Genomic DNA, 19,522 nt, shown 5'->3' on the forward strand with positions numbered 1-19,522 from the left:
CTTACTGATAGCAGGTGCAATGCCGCCGACAGAGTGTGGGCCTGGGATGTGCCCTGCCACGGCTGCTGCCTGAGCTGCTGCAGCAGCCTGAGCAGTCATTGCTTGCTGCTGCATCTGCTTGTGACACTGGCGTAAATCAAAAACCTGGGGGGAAAAAAATCAATGCTCCATTTCATATTTTATCCTAACAAAAGAATCACGTAAGCACGAAAAATGGTTTGCCAGGAAATAATATTAAGAAATACATCTGGCAAATTAAGCAGCACAACACACAAAAAAAGAACTAACACTTAAGACGAAAGATTTAGTCACTTTCACACTGAGTCATCTGTGGTGAGAGCAAGAACCAGCCCCATTACTGGAGCTGAAGGAGGCCCTATCTATTGGTTTTCATCTTCCATATACAACTTTAAGTTCCTTAATTGACTGAAAATGGGAGTTTTGAGATATAAAACCAGTCTTGTTAAAGGCAGTTGAAAGATGTGACTGTGGACTGCCACAAACTGAAGAACATCTGCTAGACTTCAGAACCTGAATGCAATCTGCCCCGACTGAGATTTTACAATATGCAGTGACAAGGATATTCTTGTAGCTACATACTGGTAAAACCAAATAGGAAATGTGATTTTAATCTATTACTATTGGTTTATTATTACAACTGTTATTGGTGAAGTATTGATATCCATATCTTGATGTATTAACATTTATAGTTGTATCCAGACCATGCCTGAGAAATGATTTGAATAAACTTATAGTATCACAGACCTTCAGCTAGGGTTGGTGGTCTAGTGGTAAAATGCACACCTGGAAGATGAGAGATACAGACCTTGAAATTTTTTAGTCTGCCCCAACCCTAGTCTTCACTTCTCAAAGATGTGAATATATGTCAGGAATGACATATGGCTTGGATTTCTAGTTAAACTATAGATCTCCTTTTGCCAGTAATATTACTGGGGTAGATTAGAGTAGACAAGTCACCGAGTGGTGCCCAACTGAGAGACTTGCAGCAAGTGGCTGAACGTCCCTTTTCAGGGGTTACCAGTAAATCAGCTCATACTACTATATTTTTAGTTTTCATTTACACTGAGGGAAATGATTATCCATTTTGCACAAACTACACCATGAGTGATTTGACACCACAACAGTAATGAGTTTCACAAGGGAAACATGTTCTTTAAGAGATACACCAAGACACGATGAGAAGGGAAAAGGTCGAAGTTTAACATGGTGTTAACATCACAGTTATTAAAAATGAAGCACTTGCTCAGATGGATGAGAATGAAGGAGTTAATCAATAGGCCCTTGCTGACTGAACGAATCTGGTATCTCAATAAAATGAGATAAGGAAATTACAGGGAACCTAAGTCAGTACTACCATTGGAGGCACTATTACTTCCGAGTAAGAGTCAAGTGTTATAACAACTGAACCACAGACCTTGCTATGAGAAGAATTGGAGAAAATATGAGTACAAAAGTGCAATGAAACATCAATGTGACAGAGAAATGTTGAAAGTCAGTACCCTGCTTTTAAATATTAATATTAACTTGGAAGACAATAAAGTGGTGTTATGTTACATTATAAATGCATCAGAGGGTGTCTAAATGCTAAAATCTATGTAAATCACATTCCCGACAAGAAGAAATTCACAATTAGATGATCCCATCATGTTCTACTTGGGGTGACACAGACAAATGAATTCTAGGGAAAGTTTACAAAATAATTGAATAAAATTAAAACTGAAGAAAATATTTAACAAAGATGCTGGTCTGCAGTAAGTGTGGCACTGTATGCACCAGTAACAAAAATAGTCCTGGTATGAATGGCAAAGAAGGAAAACACTATCACATAAGACAATGAATTAAGGACTAACATCAAAAACAATAGACTGCGTATAAAGGCTCACACTGCCATTAACAGCACTGCATTTATGCTACCAGAGATACACCATTTTACTTAAATTACAGTAAAAACAAACTCTGGATGGTGTTATGTAGGCAATGTGACCAGCCACGTGTGGACAGCTCATTGCACATTGCAGGGAAGAGTTTGCACCAAGTAGCCAACATGTACAGGGCTGGGCAACTGAGAAGGGGTGCTTACAATCTCACTGATACACTGAGTGGATGGTCTTGTAATCCTGCTGGACATACAGGTCCATCTCTTGAAATAATTATGCACATGTCCAGCAAAGTTGCTAGGAAACACTGTGTGGAAGCACTTCTATTATCTACAAAGCCACAGCTTTATTATCAAGTGAAAAACTGGCTCTTTATCTGATGTCAGAGCTGCTTCTCACCACTATTCACTTGCTTGTAAGTGAATATTTTGCTACAAAAATGCAAGTGCTGGGCATTCATTAGAGTTCCTTCAACATTGTAAGGCACCAGACAGTTATGTATCATGGATCATAGACCTACAAGGCCTGAGCAGGAAATGCAATCATTGTGGCAGTCAGATCCCTCTTTAGCTGAAATTTTGCGTATTGCTAGGACTTTCAAGATTTCTAAATAGCTCAGGCTTTCATTTCCTGACCGTAAGATATTAGAATTGTCATCTCGATCAGCAAATGTGGTGAAACTTAGTCCATCTGATGGTGAAAATACAAAAATGTGCAATTCAGGTAGCAGTGGAGTGGCACCCATTTGAACAGACAGGAATCAGACTCAACACCATAACAATTTTTCCACCTCAGTTTAGCAAAATTGTTGCAGACTGCCCAGTTGTTCTGATTGTTTTCATATACATGCCAGACATAGTTGCTTACATTATAATGATGTTTGTCAAGTGTTTTTGCCAGTGTCGTACAGCAAAAATTCAATTCAATTCAATTCAATTCAGATGTCCGTCAGAGCTAGCTGCGCCATCAGCAGTTGAATGCACCAATGTAAATGAGCAACATCCCAGAGTCAAGGGTAGCATCATGCCATTTTATGATGTCAGCAATGGTTCACGGCCTTCCCATTTATTCCTTTTTAAACAGCGCATTGGTTTTGATTATTAATCACCGTACATATTTCAGTTTGGAATCCCCACCCTTAAAATCAGTAGCAGCACAGTTGTGGAATTACATTCATAGTGAAATTCTGATACAAGACCAGATATTTCTGGAATTAATGTGTAAATCAGTAATCTTTCCTTGTGGTAGCAGAACAGTTACTGGAAATATTTTTCACCTACATGCATATAAATCCCTTGTATTTTCTATCCAGTACTACGTCCAACAAAATAAGAATACCATTCAATGTGCTTAAGTGGACTCTTCATATCTCCAATACGCTCCCTTGTTTTCCCCAGGCCTGGGAAACAACTCTAATTTTAGCACCTACATTGCTTTAAAAGAGTTTGCAGTGTCAAAATTAATTTTTCAAAGCCCACACAATACCTTTAGCATCGAATGACCAGGTTCATGGAGAATTGGATCACTTAGAGGAGTTAAAAATGCTATCCTCAAGTACTTGTAGCAGATGGGTATTACATTTAGTCATTGTTCGCAAGTCAGAGGGTCCTTTATGCCTTTGTGGGGACTTCAAATACATGGTAAACACTCGGTCAATTGTGGTCTCATATTCACTTCCGATTCCTGATGAGTTATTTTCAAAATTGGCAGGGGTGGGGGTGGTCACCATTTCTCCCAAGATTGATCTTTCAGAAGCTTATTTTCAACTTCCAAAGCAATTTTGGTATTAAATACTCCTTCTGCTTTCTATCCATATACCAGATTGCCTTTTGGCATCAGCAAGCTTTCAGAAATTGTTGGAAAAAACTACTGCCAATATTCCACAGTGAACGAACTATTTGGATGCTTTAGTAAAAACAGGAAAGACTCAGGAGAAGCTTCTGTTGAATCTCTGGTTAGCATTTTCAATTCTTTTGCAAGTTGGTTAAAGTGTAACTTGTTGAGATGCTCCTCCTTTAAGTCTTCAATTAACTGTACAGCATATATCCTTAGTCAGGATGATGATAACCCAACATCAGAGAATGGGACAGCATTTCCCATATTCCTACACCAAAGAATGCAAAGGACCTGCAGGATTTTATATACAATAGTGCATTTGTTTAATCAACTGAGGAGAAAAGGGGTCCCTTTATAGATGTCTGCAACCTATCACCAAGCATTTCTTAAACTGAAGGAATGTCGCCAAACTGCATATTTGGTTAATCTTTGATCAGCCTCATTTACCTCATCTGTTGACTATAAACATGTCACCATGCTCTGTTGTCATAAGTATCACAATGGTTCAGAATGGCCTATTATGTTAACTTTTAAGAGGCTAACCCCGAAATTTATTCCCAAATACAAGAGGAAGCTTTCGCAATTATCTTTTGTATTCAGATGTTCCTTGTTTTACTGTATGGCAGTCTGTTTCAACTGTTTACGGATAACAAGCTGTTGTTACCTAAATGAACATCTCGCAGGTTACAATGTTGTTTTTTTTTTTTTTTTTTTTTTTTTTTTTTTTTTTTTTTTTTTTTTTTTAAAAAAACATCAAGTTACCATTATACCATACATTATTGTACATCTGTTCAGCATGCAAATTTACCTAGAAATGTTGTCATGATGCCTTATGGATTCTAATGAGGAATTTGATAAACAAGAGAACGTTTGCTGTCACAGTGATCACAACTGCAACAGTCAGTGGAAGATATTCCCAACACTTCTGGAGATGTCACAGTGACACTATGCTTTTTGTTATTTCAAATGTGTCTTACTAGTGAGTCAAGATGACCGTCAGTATTGAGTGATGATTCCAGAGGTTCTGCACTTAGTATATTGCAACTACTGCAACAACCCCACTGGAGCATTTCCAGAATGAAAATTCCAACCTGTCAATGTGCATTGGCCACAGGTCAATGAAGATAATATGCATGTGACTCAACATCGCCAAGCTTGTCAGATGCCTCAAGCTGTGGCCCCTACCAGCTGTGGCTTGTGCCTACCCAGCTGTGGGATCAACTGCACAAGCATTTTGTGGAGCCATTCTATGGAGTCATACAGCTGATTTTAACACAGCTGATTTTAACACATCTGTTCTCACTTCTCATTTATCATCAAAAAACAAGACCACAGCAGGAATAACTCTAAGGACCTGGCCATCATTTTTTTTCTAGTGAAGGATCTCATTCAGGCTCTCATCACTGACAATGAACCGCAGATTGCATCTGGTGGTTTCCAATGGTTTTGCACCCGGAATGGAAGAAGCATAATACATTGTGTGAAGGTTGAAAATGCAGATGGGAAAAATATTTTGTTCCTTGCCTATCGATTCTGCACTACTTTCCTTTCCATCCTCTTACAAGATGACACCTATACACAATCCAAGCCTGGAAGAAGACTTGCATGGACACTCTATTGTCCCTTGGTAGAATTGTTGCAGCCTCCATCGGTACAAGAAGAAACAGCAACAGCAGAAGCAGCAACAGCACACCTTTTGAGGTAGGTGCTCCTATCTGGGTGTGCATGATCGAACATACACATGGCAGGATGTATGGCTCACTTTCGAACAGGGCTGCCATTTGGTCCTGGTGGCCACTTCTCGAGACGTCCTCCGCTGGCAATGGAGCCAGCTCCTTTGGTGTCATCCGGCCAGACTCTGTCTCAAGATTTGCCAGACTGGTGGAATTAGTCCACCATCCTCAAACCAAGGTCTACCATCAACTGACATGGTGTCTGGTTTCAGGACTACATCCCAGGTGGTGGCACCTGGAATTCCTGGATTTCCAGCTGTCATTATCACTCCTACGGATCTGGACCAGAGCAAAAATAGCCGCCCCCCAGCCTGCACTGAGCCTTCTCCAGAGCTAGTGGCAAGCCGCAAGTCAGAACCACTGTCATCTCCTGCCTCTCTGATGTCAGACCGAAGTGACTTCCTTACCACTTGCAGCACCTGAAGAAGCACCCCAGCCTTCACAGCAGGCTATGCCCACCTCTTACTCCCTTGCATTGGCCAGAATGGTTCGGGCCTTATGGGCCAGTTCAAGGGGGAGGAATCTTGTGATTCCAATGGATGTACTAACAGAGCAATCGATATAATAATGCATACATATAGTGAGGTCATTAGATGCAGTGCAGAAGTATACACCAGCCAGCACCAAGTCACATACGATCAACACCATACAGGTACCATATTTACTCGAATCTAAGCCGCACTCGAATCTAAGCCTCACCTGAAAAACGAGACTCGAAATCAAGGAAAAAAAATTTTCCTGAATCTAAGCCACATCTGAAACTTGAAACTCGAAATTCAAGGGGAGAGAAAAGTTTTAGGCCGCACCTCCAAATCAAAACAAAGTTGGTCCATTGTAATATGAGACACAATTTAGGTCGAATGAATGACGATACAGCTACAGTAGTTTGGTTCGAGTCGTAAGCTTAGCAGTTAAGCTTTACCAGGTAGCCATTGCGACGCGTCAGGTGCTCCGTCCGTATTTATGCGGGTACCCTTCCTTTTTCATGTGCTTCGTCTAGTTTGAATTGATTGCTTACTTTTCTTTGATCTGATACGTGCCGTTCTCTTTGTTATAGGTGTTTACGTAACTCTAAGCTGAAAATGCATTATTGTACTGTGTGATGCATTGTTTGTCGCATTCTGATAATGAGTGTTTACGACCTGTCGCCGTTCGCGGCATGGCTTGCTTTTGTGCGCCCTACCGCCGCTTCCAATTAAAAAAAAAGTGAGGAATCGTCTCATTAGCGAAACAATGGCAAGAGACTGCTATTTGTTGTTACTTACACTGCTGCTTTCTTTGATAATGATCAACAAGAACCAAATAATAGACTGCGTGTGACAGAAGATGTTGTGAAGGAGAGTTTAGCAAAAATTTTTCCCCGTTTGAAAATCTTTGCAGACGCCACTTCAGTACATTACATTCTGCACAGAAATTAGAGTCATTTTAGATTTAAAAATCTAGTCAGTTGTCGTGCTTCATTTCTGACTGTATCACTGTTAGGCATAAGAATAATACGAATATAAACATGACACAATACGTATATTCTTCTGTGTTTGCTGTTGTCTCACTCTAGTTTCGTAGTTTATTAGGCAGATAGGATTTAAATGAGATAGCAGCAAACACGAAACAATACATGGCAAAATGTTTATATTCGTATTATTCTTATGGTGAAGAGAATACTGCATGTGATTCACATTTAATCAGGTTACTATTATCAACCATCTCTTCTCACAGGTAGGAAAAAAATTCAGAACGTAGAGTTGGCCATATTGACAAATATCCCAAACAGTTTTGCCAGTCAGATTTTCGTAGCACATTGAAATTCTGCTACATTTGAAGATGAACAATACGGAATTTGTATTTACTTCGTTGGATAATGTATGAAAATGCAGTGGTCGAAATTCGGGGCGGAGAAAAAAGCTCGTCTTCTACCTTTTTTTAAATTTATTTACTGACGCAGAGGTTTTGGCGCCAGTATTTATCATTGTGCCTGCAAAGCATGCCTATGTAGCGCTACATATATTCAACGGCAGGAGTTAGTTGTGGCGGCACCTGCCAACATTTTACAGAATTTCCGTTTACTTTGCACTCGATTCTAAGCCGCAGGCGGTTTTTTGGATTACAAAAACTGGAAAAAAGTGCGGCTTAGATTCGAGCAAATACGGTATTTGAGTGCTTCCCAGACAACTTGCGCACAGTTTTCTCCTGCACTAAAAATTGAGTTATTCAACCAGCTTCTGTAGCACTATTGGCTAAGAGGTATTCACTTCCAGAAGTTTTTTCCTTTGTGTATTCTGGTACAGTAAGAAGCTGTTACTTCCTATGATTTATTTGTAAATAATTTATGCAGATCATAAGAAAGATGGAGAATCAGGTGGCCAAGGATCTTCACATAACTGGAGCAATGAAAGATAATGTCAAGAACAGGACACTGTTGAGGTGGTTACTTGAGGCCAAAAACCTTCTGTGGTTTGCGTAATCACGAGAGTATGAGTGTGTAATTTGTACTTAAAATCTGTGTTGTTGAAGAAGCAGACTTACACCAGTTGGCAATGTGAATTTACAAAAACAAGGTTAATTAACCTGGCCATAATAGGCCAGCAATGATATTTGACGCAATGTTTCATAAACAACCACTCCATTATGCCTCATGCGTCACAGCTGCAACAATATTGCAACACGCCAAAATCATGGTTACTATGTAAGGTAATCTTAGTTAAAATATTTTTTTAATTGTACATTGATGAACCTGAATCAGAAAATGTACTAAAATTTTTTCTAACTTTGTTAAGACAAGTGGAGAGCCTGTACTTGTAGGGAAATTTCAAAGTGCAGTGAACAGTGATAGCAATAAGTGTAATATTTTTATCTTTTTAGAAGATACGGAGGATGAAAATAAAAAGTAGACAACAGAGGCACAAGTTACTCAGAATGGAGTACTGATGGAGAATGCTATGTGCAGCTCTCTATGTTGACATAAACATGATGGAACTTTCTCTATGGAGTAATGGACAAGGGTTACAATGCATACTAACCAATACACATTACTTTATTTGCAGTTTTGTTTCATAATTTCAGCCACTTAAGTACAGCAACCCAACACCAGTGACTTTAGAGATATAGATGGTAGCTGGTCTCAAAATTGGCCACAATGCCCTTAACACATACCACTCTTTTTTGTTACTGTCTGTTCTCTGTCCACAGCCTTGTTTCATCTTACTTCAAATCTTTCCTGTCATTTCTCAATGTTTTATCTCTGTTCTTATCATCTTCAGTACATATATATATTCTTAAACCGGGTTCTGTCTTACTCCACTCTTTCTGCTGCCCCTCTTGTTGAGTTCCAAAACAAGAAATAATATAATTCCAAAGATTCAAGCTTTATACTCTCTAGCTTTGATGACTAACCTATTCTCTTACATACAGGGGAATTTGTTAACATATTCTACAAATAAAAGTAAATGCCAGCCATGAACAAGTCTTTCAATATGACAACCGTAGTGGCGGGTGTCAGTTCTGCTTATTTTTATTTATTTTATTTTATTTTATTTAAGTGTCAAGTTCCGTAGGACCAAATTGAGGAGCAAATCTCCAAAGTCATGGAACGTGTCAGTACATGAACTTACAACATAGAAAGTAATAACAGATAAAAATAAATGTTCATGAACCTGAAAGAAAATCAGACCATAAGTTTAAGCAAACGCTATCAGCAATAGAATTAGAATCATCTTAATTTTTCAAGGAACTCCTTGACAGAATAGAAGGAGTGACCCATGAGGAAACTCTTCAGTTTCGATTTGAAAGCGCGTGGATTACTGCTAAGATTTTTGAATTCGAGTGGCAGCTCATTGAAAATGGATGCAGCAGTATACTGCACACCTTTTTGCACAAGAGTTAAGGAAGTCCGACCCAAATGGAGGTTTGATTTCTGCCGAGTATAAACCAAGTGAAAGCTGCTTATTGTTGGAAATAAACTAATATTGGTAACAAGAAATGACAATAAGGAATATACATATTGAGAGGCCAATGTCAAAATACCCAGACTCATGAAAAGAGGTCGACAAGAGGTTCGTGAACTCACACCACTTATTGCCTGAACCGCCCGTTTCTGAGCCAAAAATATCCTTCTAGAATGGGAAGAGTTACCCCAAAACATAATACCATATGACATAAGTGAATGAAAATAAGCAAAGTAAACTAATTTACGTGTCGAAATATCACTCACTTTCGATACCGTTCGAATAGTGAAAATGGCAGTATTAAGTCCTTGAACAAGATCCTGAACGGGGGCTTTCCACGACAGCTTACTATCTATCTGAACACCTAGGAATTTGAACTGTTCAGTTTCACTAATCATATGCCCGTTCTGTGAGATTAAAACGCCAGGTTTTGTTGAATTGTGTGTTAGGAACTGTAAAAACTGAGTCTTACTGTGATTTAACGTTAGTTTATTTTCTACAAGCCATGAACTGAGGTCATGTACTGCTCTGCTTGAAACCGAGTCAATGTTGCACACAACATCCTTTACTACCAAGCTAGTGTCATCAGCAAACAGAAATATTTTTGAGTTACCAGTAATACTAGAGGGCATATCATTTATATAAATAAGGAACAGGAGCGGCCCCAACACTGATCCCTGGGGCACCCCCCCCCCCCCCCCCACTTGACAGTACCCCTCTCAGATCCCACATATCAACATTGTGAATAATGACCTTTTGCTGCCTGTTGCTAAAGTAAGAGGTGAACAAATTGTGAGCTACTCCTCTTATTCCGTAACGGTCCAACTTCTGGAGCAATATTATGTGATCAACACAGTCCAATGCCTTTGTTAAATCAAAAAATATGCCAAGCGTTCGAAACATTTTGTTTAGCCCATCCAGCTGCTTATCTACTCAAGTAGCTTCTCATCAGGCATCACAATCAAATCTCCCACATCACACCTTTCTACAGCAGGAAAATCTGAGGCAGTAGCCAGGAATGAACCCATAACATCCCCATCGCCAATTGGTGCCAGCAGCCATCACACTACCGAAGCAAGCTTAATGTATACTTACCAAGTGTGAGTGCAATACTTACGACAAATGAAGTGGGAGACATAAATATGGCTTAAGACTTAAACTGATATTTAAGTGTGTTAAACATACTGGAATGTTGTGACTGGAAGCATGTTACACAAGAATGAACTGTAAACCACATATGGTTCACCAATGTGAACTGCCATACGGATAAACATTTACTAGGTACCGGTAGGTTACTATACAAAATGGTGAAAGAGACATACATATATTTAAACATTAAATAAGGGTTAATATCATAAAATTACTTAAATCTTCATAAAACGTGAACTTGGAGCTGTCTGACACATTAGTAATTAACAAATAAAATACAATAAGAAAGAGTGCCTTGAAAGTATCAGCAAACCTCTATAATTAATACGGGAATAACATGTATTTGGAAAACATATAAATGACTGCTTAGGAGATATGCAGTTTGTAGTGTTTACTGTGCTGCAAGACTCCTCCTTCGCGCAAAATGAACCAGATTGCACACGTGACTGAGGAACTATTTGTTGTGCCATATTAATATGTGATTGTTTTTTGATCTTGAGCTGTTTCCTTAGACTGTGACAAATTTTACTAAAGTCGATCAACTCAGAGGCAGCAGCTTTGAGATATGTAACAGATATGTTCTTGTATTATATGGTCCGACACAAGAAACTGATGCTGCAAGTTTGTGTACTGGGCAAATATGTTAAATTAGTAGTGACCATCTTCAAAGCAGAAACCATTCAATTAAACGTTCCACTCACAACCAACAACATTTGTACAGGCTGTTTCTAATTAGTGTACAGAACTGGTCCACCAGTTTTCCTTTCGGCAGAGGGCAAGAGCACAGGCATAATAAACTGCCTGTCCATTTCCACTAAGTTTATTTGTTTGATGTAATGGGTCGCTATGTAACAATAGATCAAGCCTGAAAACAGCCCCACATTAATAAGCCACAAAAAATAGTTCCTTAATGAAGCAAACTGGATTGATTCTTTTGTACCGAGATAGTATAAACTGCTGCACCCTGGATCATTTAATTGTATTAATGCAGGCAAATGACAGATCATCTTAACACACCAGCACGTAGTTGTTTATACACACATTACTTTTCCTTATTTCTTAGTTTTTTTAAAGATGAAAGCAGTAAGAGATATGACAAGATATGACCACGGAAAAAATACATTCAATGCTTGAAGCGATCTTAACAGCATCACAAGAAAGTATAGAGAAAATATCCTAAGAAAACTAAGAAAGATAATGAAAAATCCAAGAGAGTACAGAGACAATGTTACAAGAAAATCTAAAGGAATACCACGAATGAATGAGGAGAGAGTTGGTAAACAGCAGCAGAACATGGGCCAACTCCATGAAGGTATGAGCAAGCTGGAAGTGAAGATAACAAGAAAAGCCAAGAAAGATACTAGGGGAGTTAAAACTGAATTAGAAGGCAAGAGGGGGATGGGGTTGTTTGGGAGAAGAGACCAAACAGCGAAGTCATAGGTCTTATCAGATTAGGGAAGGTGGGGAAGGAAGTGGGCCGTGCCCTTTCAAAGGAACCATCCCACCATTTTCCTGGAGTGATTTAGAGAAATCACAGAAAACCTAAATCAGGATGGCCGGACACGGGATCGAACTGCTGTCCTCCCAAATGCAAGTCCAGTGTGCTAACCAACGCGCCACCTCACTCGGTAGAAGGGAAGATGCAAGGAGTAGACACACATCATGACCAACAGATTAAAGTAGTAAAAAGGTACAACAATAGTGTAATGTTACTACTAATGGATTACGAAATAGAAAACTGAACTGGGTGTCAATTTAAAGAATGTGGCAGTGTTGCAGAGGCAAGAAGACAATCAGAGCGTCATGGAAGGGATTAAACATTTACAGGAAGAAATATTCCTAATGGAGAATAAAACCAAAGAGACTGATAAGAGAATTAACAGTACAACCTTGACGGCAAAAGGTATCGTTGTTATACTGCTGAACAGTGATAACATATTCAGGTTAACATGGGGCAAAAGTGTAAACCAAGGGGGAATTGTACACAGTGATATTTACCAAATAGTTACAGGAATTTTTTACAGCAGACTTTAAAGATGAATACGTGGTGTCACCTCCAGACATCACACTTGCTAGGTGGTAGCCTTTAAATCGGCCGCGGTCCGGTAGTATATGTCGGCCCCGCGTGTCGCCACTATCAGTGATTGCAGACCGAGCACCACCACACGGCAGGTCTAGAGAGACTTCCTAGCACTCGCCCCAGTTGTACAGCCGAATTTGCTAGCGATGGTTCACTGCCTACTTACGTTCTCATTTGCTGAGACGATAGTTTAGCATAGCCTTTAGCTACGTCATTTGCCATGACCTAGCAAGGTGCCATTATCAGTTACTATTGATATTGTGAATCATGTAATGGATTAAAGTTAAGTATTCCACCAGCTACGTCTGTTTTTCTAAATTCTAATTTCCTTGTCCTGTTCCAGACCTCATGCCAGCCTGCGTGAGCTAAAACGCGTGCATTTCGGCCTCCTCTAGTAACACGGTGTCGGCTCTCCTGCCAACCACAACATTGGCGACGAGGCAAAACCGCGTTCTTATCTAAACTGCCCTGATTTCCTCGTGTAATGGCTTCGCCACAATCTCCAGATGTACTGTCCGAATTTTACCGCTTACAGAATCAGCAGATGCAGGCATTACTGGATGCCCTTGGCCAGCTCGTCCAGGGTCAACGTGCAATGCAAAATGATGCGGCAGCCGCCGCTCCACCGCTAACGCAGCCACAACACGCAGTTGCACCAACTTTTCGACCTTTTGATGCTGCACTGGAAAGCTGGACGGAGTGGTCATGCCAATTTGGATTCCATCTCACCGCTTACAGAATTCAAGGTAACGAGCGGCAGCCTTTTTTGTTATCATCAGTCGGGGTGTACACGTACCGTGTGATCGTCAAATTATTTCCCCGCTGCGACGTAGCAACTCTGTCCTACGAAGAAATTTTGTCTGCATTAGATGCCTATTTCAAAGAATCGGTCAATGTAGTTGCGAAACTGTATACCTTCTTTCGTGCAAAACGTACGGCAGGTCAGACTAATCGGGAGTGGGTTGCAACCTTCCAAGGCCTTACTAGGGATTGTGCTTTTGAGTGTCAATGTGGACTCCCTTATTCAGATACTACGGTACGTGATGCAATTGCACAGAACGTTTCTGATGTTCGTATAAGGGAACAGATTTTGAAACTAGTCAATCCCTACCTTCAACAAGTGATGGACATATTGGATCGGCAGGACACACTTCACTTTGCTCAAGAATCATTTGAAACTTCGCCACCCGTGTGTCAGGTTAACCGGCCCGCCGAGCGAGCTACACGGAACAGTAAACAGTCCTCGCGCCCGGCCGTGCCGCTGCCGCCAGGCTCTCAGCCACGTTTGCCGCGCCGGCAAGCAAATGCAGTGCTCAAATCCTGCCCGAGGTGCGGTACTAGACATTCGCGTGAGAATTGCCCAGCACGCCAAGCTATTTGGTTTTATTGTAATAAACAAGGACATGTTCAGAGTGTTTGCCAGAAAAAGCTCAGATCGGAAGCTCAAAACCATTCCAGGCCCTTTGCTTCGCGCCGGATTCGAACCAAGGATACTCAGGCCCGTGAAACTTCGCCCATGGAAATTCATGTAATTCATTCCACTCCGCTCAGTGGCACTCTCTCTAACAGTGACTGCGTTCGTCCCACAAATAGTGTACGTCGACATCGCCGGAAATCCCGTCAAGTCGCAAGTGATTATGTACCAGTGTCAGTTCACATTGCACGAGACAGTCGCTCTTGTCGTCAGCAGGACAGTAAACTTTTTGTAGACTTGGACATTAACGGCAAAGTGATACCATTCCAGCTCGATACTGGAGCTGCAGTTTCACTGATCAATCAAGACACATACAAACAGCTGGGAACACCTCCGTTGCGTGCCGCAAATGTTAAGTTAACTAGTTATTCAGGTCAAGATATCCCAGTGTTAGGACAGTGCAGCCTTCTTGCAACATACAAAGGACAAACAAAACTTGTGTCATTTTACGTCCTTCGTTCTTCTTCTGCAGTGAACTTGTTTGGTTTCGATTTATTTCAGTTGTTTAACTTGTCTATAGTAAATCAGGTCCTATCAGTGAACCAGACTGTGCCTTCAGACAGTGTTTCTTGTCTATGCAAAGAATTTGCAGACATTTTTGCACTGGGCCTCGATTGCGCTAAGAACTATAAAGCACATTTGGAACTGAAAATAAATGCGCAACCGAAATTTTTCAGAGCGCGCAATGTTCCCCACGCATTGCATGATGAGGTCTCAAAAACATTACACGATTTGGAATCACAAGGTGTAATTGAACGTGTGCAGGCTTCTCTCTGGGCATCACCCTTAGTAATTTTGCCAAAACCTTTGGGAAAATTGAGGCTTTGTGTGGACTTCAAGGCAACAGTGAATCCACAACTAGTGATTGCAACTTTTCCTTTACCCCGCCCGGAAGATCTTTTTGACAAACTGTGCCCGGGTAAATATTTTTCGAAGTTGGACCTCGCAGATGCGTACTTGCAAATACTGGTGGACGAAAAATCGCAGCGCGTTTTGGTGGTTAACACGCATCTTGGGTTGTATCAATTCAAACGACTGCCATTTCGGTGTGCATCCGCCCAGCATTGTTTCAGCAATATCTACAAACTGTTTGTGCGTTGGTCCCTACTGCAGCAAACTATCTGGACGATATTGTGATCTCCAGAAAGATGGAAGAAGAACATTTAGCCAATCTCAGGGCATTATTTCAGGACTTGCGAAAAAATGGTCTTCGCTTGCGGAAGGACAAATGTGTGTTTTTTGCTCGTGATTTGCCATACCTGGGACATGTACTCAATGCCCAAGGCATACATCCCAGTCCCACGCACCTTCGTGCCATACAAGACTTGCCTTCGCCTCAGAATTTGAAGCAGCTACAGAGTGTGCTGGGAAAAATAAATTACTATAACAGATATGTGCCACATGCCTCTTCCATTTCAGCCCCACTTCATCGCTTACGCCGTAAAGGTGTTCCGTTCGTCTGGACGACGGAATGTGAACGCGCCTTTCGCCAGTTGAAATCGGCGTTGCTTTCCAATACTTGCCTTATGCCGTTCGATCCCCAGAAGCCCCTTTTGTTGATGGTGGATGCATTGGATTTCGGGATCGGTGCTGTGCTTGCGCACAAAGATGGATCACATGATCGCCCTATTGCCTTTGCGTCCAAATTGCTCTCGTCTGTGCAAAGAAATTATTCACAGATCGAGAAAGAAGCATTGGCTCTCGTATTTGGTGTTACCAAGTTTCATGATTTCTTGTATGGTTATCACTTTACCATCATCACAGACCACAAACCTTTGACATCGCTTTTTCATCCGAACAAGCCTGTACCTCCACGTACAGCGCAGAAATTCACTCGCTGGTCAATTTTCCTCTCGCAGTACTGCTACAATATCTTGTATCGGTCCACTGCTATGCACCGAAACGCCGATGCGTTGTCCCGCTTGCCTGTTGCTGAGGATAGGGCATTCGATTCCTCCGAACTTGCTTGCATGTTCATTGATGCGGAAACCGATGACGTGGTCAAATCGTTTCCGATTGATTTTCGTTGTGTAGCTACAGCCACAGCTTCCGACCCTGTCCTTGCTACTGTTCTGTGTTTTGTTGCTACACAATGGCCCTTGTCAAAGTCATGGATCGGGGATCCGTTGGTTCGCCGATTTTTTGCTCACCAGGAGAGACTTTCTGTACGATGTGGTGTTTTGTTGTTGTGTTCTGATAATGATCAGTCCAGGGTCGTGGTACCACGTTCGTTACAGTCCTCTGTCTTACAGCTTCTCCACCAAGGACATTGGGGTATAGTGAGAATGAAACAACTTGCTCGTCAGCACTGTACTTGGCTCGGCATCGATGCCGCGATTACGAATATGTGCTCTTCTTGCATGGTGTGTGCCGAACAACAATCAGCACCACCGCGGAAATTCTTTGCATGGCCAAAAGCCACTTCCCCTTGGCAACGCTTACACATCCAGTTTGCTGGTCCTTTCTGGAATGCTCGATGGTTGGTTGTGGTAGAGGCATTCAGTAATTTTCCTTTTGTTGTCCGGATGTCTTCCACGATGTCATCTGCCACCATCCAAGCGTTATCTGCTATCTTTTGCACTGAAGGTCTTCCACAGACTATTGTTTCCGACAATGGCCCACAATTCATGTCCGCAGAATTTCAGTCATTCTGCAAGGCCAATGGTCTTCAACATCTGACGTCCGTGCCGTTTTCGCCACAGTCAAATGGTGCCGCTGAACGATTGGTCAGGACTTTCAAGTCACAGATGTTGAAGTTAAAGGAGTCGCATTCTCGGGAGGATGTGTTATTGCTCTTTTTGTCCTCGTATCGCTCTCAGCCCCGAGATGATCGCTCGCTGGCTGAGTTGCTCCACGGTCACCCTCATCGAACCTTGATGTCTTTGCTACATCCGCCGCATCAGGTTCATGTGCAGCGGCAGACACCTGCTTTTGCCCCAGGCGACGTTGTCTACTACTGCCACTACCGAGGTGCACGGCGTTGGCTAGAAGGGCGCATTCTTTGCTGCCTTGGACGCACTACGTATCTGGTTTTGGGGGCCTCTGGTGAGGTGCACCGGCATCTCAACCAGCTGCGCCTCTGTCGTCGCACGGGATCTACCGCTCGCCGTCTGCTTTCAGCGACGGTGCCGTCCGGTCAATACCCTGGGGACCCATCTACTGGCTCGTCTCAGCCCCAGGTGTTACCGACGCTGCCTTCCATTTTGCCCCATGGCGACGCGACGCCACCACCGCCACCGCCGCCACCGCCGCCTATTCTCCCACCAGCGACGCCCGCAGTGGACGCATTGCTGCAACCGTCGGGCGCCTCCCTGGGTCACGCGCCGCCGATCGCTTCCCGTGACCAGTTGTCCTCCGACGTGGAACTTTTGCCTGCTCTGGACCATATGTCGTCTTCGCCCGTCGAGTGCCCCGGCCCGATGGAGGTTGACCCTTCGACCCCTCCTGTCTCTCTGCGGGCGCATACACCGCATGTTGGCATGAGCCCTGGAGCAGGTTTTCATGTGTTTCCTAGCTCCCCGTGGTCCGAATGGCAGGGTGCGGGTGGCACAGCCTCGCCTGTTGTTAGGCTCCCCACCTCGTTGCATACGTCAACATGGGGTGCTCCCCACGGCAGGCGGAAGCCTTATAAGACAACCGTATGCCGATTTGCGGGGGAGGAATGTGGTGTCACCGCAAGACACCACACTTGCTAGGTGGTAGCCTTTAAATCGGCCGCGGTCCGGTAGTATATGTTGGCCCCATGTGTCGCCACTATCAGTGATTGCCGACCGAGCGCCACCACACGGCAGGTCTAGAGAGACTTCCTAGCACTAGCCCCAGTTGTACAGCTGACTTTGCTAGCAATGGTTCACTGCCTACTTACGTTCTCATTTGCCGAGACGATAGTTTAGCATAGCCTTCAGCTACGTCATTTGCTACGACCTAGCAAGGCGCCATTATCAGTTACTATTGATATTGTGAATCATGTACCATCAAGACCGACGTTCATCATTAATGGATTAAAGTTAAGTATTCCACCAGCTACATCCGTTTTTCTAAATTCTAATTTCCTTGTCCTGTTCCAGACCTCACACCAGCCTGCATGAGCTAAAACGCGTGCATTTCGGCTTCCTCTAGTAACACGGTGTTGGCTCTCCTGCCAACCACAACAGAATAGAAAATCCAGTTCACAGTAGACACAAGGCAAGATTAAGTTTTCAACCCAGGGAGTTAAGGAGAAGGGAGAAGTTAACAATTACAATCAATTTGATGGATAATTTCTGAAGAAATACTGGTTGAAGAGTTATCAAGTAGCAACTTTGAATGATGTATTGCACTGCAAATCTCTTAAAATATATGGGATAACTCAAATGGCAGAGTAAAATCAGATAAGGCTTAGGGAACCAGCAACTCTTTTGCTGGTGTACCAACTGGCAACTGGTACACACACAGCTGGGTGAAACCTTACTTCTTGTTTTCAAGTTTCACTCCTCTCCCATGTTTCCTACAGACAGTTTAACAAAACTGTGCCATTAAATAAATTAAGCAGTGATGGTTCAAGTATTTCAATTAGGAATGTTTAGTAAGACCTACCATCTAGATCTACAACTATACTCTGCAAATCACTGTGAGGTGCATGACAGAGGGTACATCCCGTTGTACCAGTTACTAGGGTTTCTTCCCATTCCATTCACATATGGAGCACAGGAAGAATGAATGACTGAATGCCTCTGTGTGTGCAGTAATTAGTCTAATCTTATCCTCATGATCTCTATGTGAACAGTACGTAGAGGTTTGTAGTGTACTACTAGAGTAATCATTTAAAGCCATTTCTTGAAACTTTGTTAATAGTGCTGCTTGGGATAGTTTACGTATATCTTCAAGAGTCTTACAGTTCAGTTCCTTCAGTATCTCTGTGACACTCTCCCAGGGAACAACCAAACCTGTGACCATTCATGCTGCCCTTCTCTGTATACATTCAACATCCCCTGTTAGTCCTATTTGGTACAGGTCCCACACACACTTGAACACGATTCTAGAACTGGTCACACAAATGATTTGTAAGCAATTTTCTTTGTACACTGATAGCTCTTCCCCAGCATTCTAGCAATAAACTGAAGTCTACCACTAGCTTTACCCACAACTGATCCAATGTGATCATTCCATATCATATTCCTAGAAAGTGCTACACCCAGATATTTGTATGAGTGACTCACTGATATTATAGTCATAAGATACTACATTTTTCCATTTTGTGAAGTGTACAGTTTTACGTTTCTGAACATTTTAAGTAAGTTGGCCAATCCTTGCACCACTTCGAAATCTTATCAAGCTCTGGCTGAATATTTATGCAGCTTCTTTCACAGAGTATTTCACACAGATAACTGCATCGTCTGCAAAAAGTTTGAGGTTACTACTAATATTGTCTG

The 19,522-nt window shown here is 42.1% G+C and overlaps 1 protein-coding gene across 3 annotated transcripts in view; it reads right to left on the reverse strand.

Annotated features, from left to right (window-relative positions):
• The window catches only part of LOC124612636 (mothers against decapentaplegic homolog 4), a 168,705-nt gene that overhangs the window by 34,709 nt on the left and 114,474 nt on the right, over window positions 1–19,522 (reverse strand). For all 3 annotated transcript variants that reach the window (XM_047140935.1, XM_047140933.1, XM_047140934.1), the window contains one exon: window positions 6–144. In XM_047140935.1, coding sequence (XP_046996891.1) covers window positions 6–144 — 139 coding nt within the window. The remainder of the gene's footprint in view (window positions 1–5; window positions 145–19,522) is intronic.

This window comes from Schistocerca americana, chromosome 4, assembly GCF_021461395.2.
Source record: "Schistocerca americana isolate TAMUIC-IGC-003095 chromosome 4, iqSchAmer2.1, whole genome shotgun sequence".
NCBI lineage: Eukaryota > Metazoa > Arthropoda > Insecta > Orthoptera > Acrididae > Schistocerca > Schistocerca americana.